Below are 10,093 nucleotides of genomic sequence, written 5' to 3' on the forward strand. Positions count from 1 at the left end.
TACTACAGGTTACCTCCTTCACAGCAGTGTTATCCTGTGTTCTGCCTTAGCTTGCGCCACTTGAAGAACTTCTGAGAACTGACTGCAACTTTTCCATTCCAGGCCCATCATCTCCGCTGTCTGAATGACTTTGTAGAAGCCCAGATGACTTACTATGCACAGTGTTACCAGTACATGTTAGACCTCCAAAAACAACTGGGAAGGTAGCAATTTCCTTTTCCTAAATGAAAGTCATGATGGGGAGAGTGGAGACTGGAAAGGAGCCTCTGTGGGGAAGCACTAGGCACACAAGCACGAGGACCTAGTAGATCCCAGCACTGTGACAACAAGATGCTGGAAAGAAACAAGAGAAGCCATGCTTCCTGGGCCAGGAACACCAGGGAGGGCATTGGAGAAGAGAAATGAAGAAAAACAAAGCAGACACACACATGAAAATGATGGGGTAAAGCTCATGACTTTGCACAGTAACAAAAAAAGACACAATTTTTTAATAAGTTCAGATTTTTCATGTGAGGCTGGTGGCCTGGCCCACTGAGTAAAGGTTCCTGCTGCCAGGCCTAATGGCCTGAGTTCAAGTCCCAGGACCCACATGATGGACGGAGCTAGCATCTGAAAAGTGTCCTCTGACCTCAAGGTGCCCGCCATCACATACACACGTGCACACACCACAGAAAAATAAAGATATTTAATTAAAAACTGAAAGATTTTTATACATGAGCCAGTAGCGAGAGTGAGAATTGAAAGAGTTAAGGACTTGTTAGCTTGTACACAATTCCTTTTTTTAATTATCAGACTTCAGAGGTTACATTTTTAGCTTTCCTAGCACAAATCTGTTACCAGAGATGAGAAGGTAATTAGGAGAATTGTTTTTAGTGCCATATAAAGAAAATGATAGGTACATTTGAGGCTTAACTTTTCTTTTACTATTGAATATGTTTTGCTTTTGGCTGAAGAAGAAAGAAACAGCTACGTTAATGCTTTGTTACCTTAAAGGTAAGCTGATTCATTAATTTGTTAATTTTGGAATAGTCTGAAGACCTCAAGTCCCTTACATAATTATTTCGAGTACAGTAATGTACTTTAAAGCAAAATAGTATATAAAGTCTGTACTTGAGTCATTTAATTATCAAATATTCATATAATACCTGCCATAGTCCCCAAATATGTTCTTGAGTTACATCAGCAAACAAAACAAGCTAGGATACTTGCCTTGATGGAGCTCTCATTGTAAGGTAATGTTGGAAATAGTATGAATTCTGAGTACTAGCCATGGGTAGACAAGCCATGTGACACATAGATGGAGCAGGGTGTTGTGAGGACACCAGTTACGGCCCAGCTACAAGTTTCCCAGGTGGAGTTATTTTAGTGGAAGTCATCTAGAGGAAGCCCAAGGCAAAGGTGGATGTTATAAACCAGGAGACCAAGGAAAGGGAAGCAGCAAGTTGGTTAATTGACAGTACTTCATTCTAGTGAGAGCATACTTTTTAGTGGAGAAAGGAGTTGTATGCAAGACTGGAGGAGTTAACGGAGTTGCACCATGAATGGCCTTAAAAGTAAACCATAAAAAGAAGTTTGGCATTTAAAAAGAGTCACTACAGTGTTTATTCTGCAAATTTATCCTTCAGATTTAGGCCTACACCAAAGTTAGGTAACATCACAAAGCTAATTTTAGATCTTCAAAATAAACTGTAGCCTATTATTTTTAGATCTGGTAGCCTGCCTAGTTTGCATTGTGCATTCTTAGTGTTTTGTTAGTGGTGTGCATATCCAAGGACAGAACAGTGTAAGCCTTGGCACTGTGTGGTGACACTCTGGAAGGCCAGCACATGAGTCGTGCTTGTTAGCCATTCATATTTCATTCTCTTAAAGCCACGAAGTCCTTGGCACTTGGCCATTCAAACAAAGTTTTATCGCTGGTACTCTAGGTGAAGCACCATACAAAGTAAAACCTGCGCTGTTCTGGTGAAGGCTGCCCACTCTGCCTCTCTGCCAAGAATTGTATGACTGCTAAGGACCAGTGACAGGAGTGGGAGAAATGTTAATAACCCTTTCGTTTATTTCAAGACAGGTTCGATGTCATGCTATATGTCTGAAATCCCAGCACTCAGAGGCTCAGGCAGTAGGCTAAACTGGTCTACATAGTAAAACACTTTATCTTACGTGCAGACCTTAACAATAATAAATAACAAAGCATCCATGTCACACTAACCAACCCAAAAGCTATTTCTGGAGAGTAGAGCCATGTTGTAATAGGATTGTTGTCAGTAGTAGCTGGATAACATGTGTTACTTCTGAAGGACTTAAGCTATACTCAGATCTTTTCCATACCCCTTATACGTGTTATTCATAGACTTTATAGTCCTCACCACTACACACGATGGACACTGTGAGTGCTCAGTGCTCACAGAAGGAAACAGGTGTCCGCACAAAGTCAGTCATCTTTTAATTGACTACAGTGATTGGTGTTGCTTCAAATGTTGAAGTTCTTAGAAAGGTGGGCATCACCTTGCAGAGCTTCCTTTTGATGAGGGTGTGTCAGGGCATTGTGCCGAGGTGGTGACTTAGAGGAGGGCAGAGTCTTCATCTTGTCACAGAGTGTTAAATCTGTGAGACAGCTGGTTGAACAGTGGGTGGAGCTTATTTGTTACATGAGAGACTGAAAGGAATTTGTGACAGCAAGTTGAGGTCGATTTCCAAGTAGTTCTTGTGTTAAGAACAGAACGGCAGCAGCCAGAGGAGAGAGGAAGATCTGCAGTTTGTTTAAATTTAGAAACAACAGTGGGTTTGTGGGCCATGCGATGATAAAGATGCTGGGCGAAGGGAAGAATGACTAGGGAAATCTCCAAGTCTCAATTGAGCGAACCTGAAAAGGGATTACCCTCAAATACAGGCAGCGTCGATAGTAAGAGAGTGAGGGCCACTCTCCTCATTGTTAGTCCTCTTCATCAGTCTGTCAGCCGGGTGCAGAACTGACATTTTGAAGGTAAATGACAGGATATAAAATAATCACCAAGAGACCAGAAATGAATTGCCTAGACCTAATATATAACTGCCAGGCAGCATTGTGGCCCACCTAAGGGGTTCTACTCATAAATGTAAGACAACACAGGTTTTTCTTTTTCTCCTGGCACACTGGATACATTAGTACTGACACTATGGGTGAGTTCCGGGACAGGCTTCAACACAGAAAAGAGAGTTGCTTAGAGAAGCCTGGGGCTGAGGAACATAGGATCCCTACCCTGTCCCCCTCTAGATTTAGCCGTAGGAGCAGTATAGGACACAAACATGGCTTAAGGAAGCAAAAGGAATACAGAGGATGTTGCTGGGGGCTGACTGATTTCTAGGTGGCATGGTAGTCACAAAGAGAATTTTACAGGTTATAGAGATGGCTCATTGCTTAAGAGAACTTGCTCTTGAGGGGACCTAGGTTCAATTCCCAACACCCATATGATAGCTCACAAGCATCTGTAACCTTAGTTCCAAGGAATCCAACAGGAGTGTGTGGTGCACATACATGTGTGCCAGTAAAGCATTCAGACATGTAATGCAAAATAAATACATCTAAAAAATATTATTTTTCCAGAGATATGAAGTTCTTACAGTTTACCAGACAAAGGGCCTTATATATTTTAATGAGTAGATTGACTAAAGCGTAAATATGGGGCAGGGCGTATAACTCTGTAGGAGAGCATCTCTTAGCATGCACAAACCTACTGTTTCAATAGACTACTGCTGAACAAGAAGTCTTAAAATGCATTGGAAGCTGCCAGGCAGTGGTGGTACCACCTTTATTTCCAGCACTTTGGAGGCGGAGGCAGGCAGATCTCAGTGAGTTCAAGGCCAGCCTGGTCTACAAAGCAAGTTCCAGGATATCCAGGACTGTTACATAGAAAAACCCTGTCTCGGAAAACCAAAGTAGAAAAGAAATGCATTGGAAGCTACCCTGCATCACTTGTTTATAATAGGACTTTTTTTTTTCTTTTAAAGTAATAGAAAAATCAACTCATGAAATTTTCTGTGTTTTCCTATTATTTTATATTTCGTCATTATTATCAATCATAATAAATTAACTTAAAGGTTTTAATCTCTTAGTCTATATACCTCTTAAAGTAATTATGACATCAGTTCATCTCGTGTCTTGAGCTTAAAGTAGCAATGCTGAGGGTATTAGTACATACTTGTCACTTGGCTGATAGGACAATGTGATGATATATTGATTTGATGACAAAGCTCAGGCAACCAAATAATTCCCAAAAATTAAGAAAACTTCATTTTTACAATACTACCTACTATTTAGCTTTTCTTTGTTTTTATTTATTTTGTTTCCTCACAGAGAGGAAGAGAGATTAATATCACACGCATGCACGCACGCACGCACACACGTACACCCAGGACAAATATATTCTTGGCAGTATTTAAGAAGAAATAGCCACACACATATACCCCAGGAAGGAATGTTAGCCAAAATGTTCTTTAATGCAAACCTTCGTGGATTTTCTTTTTGAGTGCCACCCAAGAAGGAAGGGGAAGACAGATCCACACTTCCTGCCTGAAGTATTAGGGTCTGTTAAATCTTCCCTGTGGGGGGGAAGTTGGCAAACAGTGCCATCTAGTGGTGACAGTGAGTAATTTAATCACTTGAAAATAGATAATTGAGGGTTTGGTTTTTTGTTTTTGTTTGTTTGTTTTCCAACAGTTTTCCATCCAATTATCTTTCTAACAACAATCAGACTTCAGGGACACCTGTGGCATCTGCGTTTTCAAATGCTATTGGCCCTTCTGCGATGGCTTCAACAGGTAGCCTAGTAATCAACTCTCCTTCCAACCTCAACGACCTTAAAGAATCAAGTGGCAGCAGGAAGGCTAGGGTTCTCTATGACTATGACGCTGCGAACAGTACTGAACTGTCACTTCTGGCAGACGAGGTGAGTGTTTCACAGACAGACACATGTAGTCTGATACTAGGACAAAATGGAAGTTTCTCATTACTGACTTAAAGTAGCAATGCTTCATTTATTATGAATGCTAGTAGAGCAATAGAAATAATGTTTTAAATATTTATGCATATAAGTTCTACCTATGTTTAAAAACTGCTACTGGTAAAATCCTTAGATTTTTCAGCTAGATGTAAATTTTCAGCTAAATGTATAAAACTCTTAAATAATGAATAGCTTAAACATATTTAATATAAATTTGATTTGTTTGCTGTAAGCTTGTTTTAAATATAGTTAATAACTGGAAATATTATATTTTGTAGGTAATCACTGTGTTCAGTGTCGTTGGAATGGATTCAGACTGGCTAATGGGGGAGAGAGGAAATCAGAAAGGCAAGGTGCCAATTACCTACTTAGAACTTCTCAATTAAATAGGGAAATCATGAACGATTACCTATCATGACACCATATTTATATACAGTAACTCTAAAGCAGGCTTAAGTACCTTTCATGTTCATGTCATAAGGAACTGAAAAGAAAAACTACAAGCATCAGAAACTGGCCGTTCTGCCAATAAAATTGCATGGTTAATACTTCATTACAGAATTTATGTTAGAGATTTCATGACAAGAATGTTTTCTTACACAATTCTCTTTTTACTGAGATTTCACTAACAAGCCACTTCTACTTTTGAGCCCCAATTTAAAAACAAAAGGATTGTTTTCTACTGAATTTTTCATTAACAGCAAGCTTTTTCTTTTATGCAAAATAAATTTATTGTGCATGATTATAGTGACTCATTTTTTAGGTATAATGGCCAAAGAATAAAGTTAAAAACTCATTTTTACCTTGATGCCCAGTAGGAATTAGATGACTTAAATACTGTGCTTAAGTAGGGTTTCTTGGCTTTGGAGTTTTGTTTTTATTTGGTTTGGTTTGGGCTTGTTTATTTTTAAAACACCACTGGATAGTTTCTTTTAAACCTAAGTCCTTGAAAAGTGTTACTTCTTTTCATAATGTTGTTAAGGTTGCAGAACCCTGGGGACAAATTTATTCACAAAGAATAATCATAAGATTTTTCAGTTGGCACAATTTGATGCATAATCAGAATTGCATCCATTAAGAACATACTACACTATAGTAAAGATATATTATTGAACAACAAATGTGTGCAAAAAAAGGGTTAATGCAATAGGGTTAATTATGGGGTAAGTCATATGCAATGAATGTAGCTTATCTTCACCTGGGTCTCTAGTTATGAAGTACACCCTCTGGAGATTACTAATGATACATCTGAAGCCGGAGAATTGCTATGAGGACCATGCTATACATCAGCAGTTGTTGCTCTAAATTGCCAGTTGAGAAATTCTTTTGTTAGGGCTTCAGTTCTCACCCATCAATCATCCACCATCCATCCATACATCCATACATCCATCACCCACCATCCATCCATCCATACATCCAAAAGACATTTGTTGAGAACTAGCTACTTTGTTGATCCAACCAAGTGTACTACTTACTATGAACAAGATGCTCCTAAAGAAGACAAAATAATAGCCTATAACAGAATATTATGATTGAAGAAATAGAAAGTACTGTGTTAGGAATCACCTCATTTATATCTAAGAAGTCAGAAATAGACATAGGTAAAAAGAAAAAGATGTACTGGACTTGGAACCAAGAGAGCTTAAGTTTGTTTAGATTAGCTTAACAATAAAGTTCAAAAGTGTAGTTCATTCATTCAGAGATTCTAGAATTGTAAACTTTTCAACTCTGAGAAGTGATATTTAAATGGCATTTGTAAGCATCCATTTGTGTTAAGAGCACCTATGAGCTCAGTAAACATGGAAAATATAGTTCTTGGTCCCAGCTTTAACAGCCCCTTGTATCTATGCCATAAGTTTTATAGTTGTGTAAGCCTCTTACTCACACTTGAGTTACATACTTAAACAACTGGAGATGGCTCCTGTTCTGTGGATCAAGTGAATGAAGCTTTTGTAGTACCATCTGTAATTTTTGTCCACATTTAGGTTTTCAGGGACTGTAAAACTTTGGATGAGTTTTAACCGCAGCTTTAGTTCAGCAAATTAGGTTTTTGGGAAATGGAACAGCACAGGAGAAAATATAAATATGGAGTGAATTGATCCTGGGTTCATATGCAGCCTTCCTTGCACACTGGACTCCTTGGGCTTCAACTTGGATATATAACTGCCATTTTTTTTTAAAGGTAAAATGGGGGTAATAAGTATGCCACCTAATAGGAGACTTCCACAAGTGTTACTTTTTGTCTTTTGCTCCTAAGCAAAGATCTGGCACATAGTAAACATTTTATAAACACAGATGCCCCTTTCTAGTCCCTGTAGCTAGTCCACCTTGTTGTGTAGGCTTTGTGACTGGACGAGAGGAACCTCTTTTACCCTGTGCTTATTCCTGTCCAATCCACTCTCCACCCACTGCACTCAATGAGTTCTGTAGTAGGGCCTCACACTTTCCACCAGGAGTGTTGGTTCCCGAGGCCACACTGACCTCCCTCCCACAGGATTCATAGGGAGGTATTAAAGTTAAAGGGTCCTTGTTCACCACAAATCCGCCATAGTCAGTAGGCATGTTCTTTTATTTTGTCGTTGTTGTTGTTGTTGTTTTAATGGGGTTTTATTGTTTGGCTGGGTGTTTTGTTTAATTTTAGTTTTAGCTTAAAGTTTAGTTTTTGCTCAGGTAAAGGCCCAAGGGGATTGTTAAGCATAGAAGAAAGCTCTTGGGAAGCCCATTAATTCATGTGCAATTCAGAGTTACTTAAATAAACCCTCAGCCCTGAGCATAGTAGTGAGTGAAGGGTTTGTGTACTGATGAAACAGTAAACAAGGCGGTATTTATAGGCTCTCCACAGACTGAAAAGGAAATAGATTGTATCCACCTTTGTCCTTAAAGTGTCTACCCACAAGGTTATAGGTAAAACATTTTGATGGTGCTAATAAACAAATCCATACTGCAGATAAAGTTCCTGAAGTGAGTGTGTATCTCACTCTGGGGAACAAAGGGAGTAAACCTAGAGCCACAGCCCCGGTGTGATAGAGCCCGTCCTCCCCGTCTGTGTTAACCTTCAGGTAACAGGAACAAAGGGAAGCTAGTGTAGCCAGGAGAAGATGACAGGGTGGACAGGAGATGTGCTTATGCAGAGTCTCACAGAATGCCACACTTTGCTGACGTGCAGTCCCTGAAAATCCCCAGCACCTGAAATTTTTGCAGTGAGTTGCCTAGTTGGACAAGCCAGAGTGAAGAGCTGTCAAGGGGAGATGCCTGACAGCCCCCTTTGCTCCAGGCCCTCTCCTTCACTTCCCGGCACTCATGTCCGCATGAAACTATGAAGCTATGGAAAGTGCCATGCTTGCCCTTCTCTCTCTGTCCTAGTTGAGTACAAGATCTCAAACCAGCAGTATCAGCATTGCCTGGAAACTTGTTGAAAATGCTATTTGCTGTTTTCAAATAGTCTTCCTTATTTATACTTTTGTCTACATGGGCCTGTGGAATTAATAGTGTTAATCTACCATGTGAAAGCTTTTTAAATATTATAAGACAAAAAAGAATTTTACTTTATTTTCTATTCATTGTAATTATATTGTTTTATAATTTATTTATTTAGCATGTACTTGTCACTCTAGAATGAAGCCTTTCCAAGTGAGAGACTTTAATTCTGTTCATTATAAATTACTCTTAGCACACAGCCCGACTCTTAGTATGTGCTCAATAAATACATTGTGGGTAAAAGGAAAAAAACTGCTGATACCTATGTCTTCTCCCCCACAAGATCTACTGAGCCAAATTCTGGAAGCAGGGCCCCCCAGTTGTACAGTAAGCCATTTGTGTAATCCTACTGCAGTCGTGCTGAGAAACCCTGCAGAACTAACAGAGCTGACCTTCCACCCTCAGGCAGCTGCAGTTTGGCATCTCGTGACAATTTCCCCTTGCCTTCTGTAAGCCTTACCACCACTCTTAATGGGTTGAGATATTTTCAGATCAGTCTTAGAAGTGGGTGTGAAGGTGGAAGGATGCATTTAGTGTCAGAAAGGAAAATATTGCCTGGATGCTACATAAGGTCTATAGAAATGTGGAGCCACTGGCTAAAGCAGCAGGGTTGCAACCCCTGTGGGAATCAAATGACCCTTTCATAGTGGTTGCCTAGAGCCATCTACATATCCGGTATTTACATTATGATTCATAACAGTAGCAAAATTACTGTTATGAGGTAGCAATGAAAATAACTGTGGTTGGGGGTCATCACACCATGAGGAACCGTATTAAAGGGTCACAGCATTAGGAAGGTTGAGAACCACTGGTCTAAACAAAGATGAGCTCTAACCACCATATTTCCACACAGTGCCTTTGAACTGGTGTTTAGCATCAAAACACCCAAATAAACCAGTGAAGCAGTATAGACTAACATATCTACATCACTGTTCCTCAGGTTGCTAAGCTGTACTCTTATTCCTACATCAAAGTAGACTTTTTAAGAATTGTTAATGCTTTTTTATTAATACAAGTCATAATATGCTGATGAAAAGAAAAATTTGGAGGTAAAAATACAAAAGTGGCCTACGATTCCACCATCTGAGGATAATGCTGGGACAGGTGTGTGGCCTCCAGACTGTACCTTTAAGGATTTTTTTTTTAATGGGATCAAATTGTACATGCTGTTTTGTAACTTCTCACTCAACAGTACCATGACGATCTTGCTGTGTCATATGTATTTCTACATCTTTTTTAATGGCTGCATGATACTTCTTCATATGTGCCACATTTTATTAAACTACTGTTGAATTTTTAGGTTTCCAGTTTTTCACTAATAAACTGCTTTGAAGAACATTGTGCCGCTAACCCTTTGTGTTCCTAGTTATTTCCACGAGTGCTATGAAGTGGGGTTGCTGGTAGACAAAGTATAGCAATTTGTAAATGATTCTGCCACTGCCACTGCCACCATGCCCCCAGAAAACATTTAGCACTCTATGCTCTATGAGCAATGTGTGAAGAGATGCTGTAGAGAGAGATGGGGTGTGATGGAGGGGAGGGATATCCAACTGAATGCCTTTGTGTCTTTGCTTTGGAAAAAGACAATTGAAAGTCAACAGTAATTGTCTTCATTTTTTTCTCTCTCTCTGGCATGG

General features: G+C 39.5%; 1 protein-coding gene across 1 annotated transcript in view; it reads left to right on the plus strand.

Annotated features, from left to right (window-relative positions):
- Sh3glb1 (SH3 domain containing GRB2 like, endophilin B1) overlaps nucleotides 1-9,794 on the plus strand; it is a 34,133-nt gene extending 24,339 nt beyond the window's left edge. Inside the window, exons 7-9 of the mRNA XM_027395890.2 lie at nucleotides 103-203; nucleotides 4,697-4,925; nucleotides 5,258-9,794. Of these exons, the coding sequence (XP_027251691.1) occupies nucleotides 103-203; nucleotides 4,697-4,925; nucleotides 5,258-5,365 (438 nt within the window). The 3' untranslated portion in view covers nucleotides 5,366-9,794. The remainder of the gene's footprint in view (nucleotides 1-102; nucleotides 204-4,696; nucleotides 4,926-5,257) is intronic.
- The last annotated feature ends 299 nt before the right edge of the window (nucleotides 9,795-10,093 follow it).

This window comes from Cricetulus griseus (assembly GCF_003668045.3).
Source record: "Cricetulus griseus strain 17A/GY chromosome 1 unlocalized genomic scaffold, alternate assembly CriGri-PICRH-1.0 chr1_0, whole genome shotgun sequence".
Taxonomy (NCBI): Eukaryota; Metazoa; Chordata; class Mammalia; order Rodentia; family Cricetidae; genus Cricetulus; species Cricetulus griseus.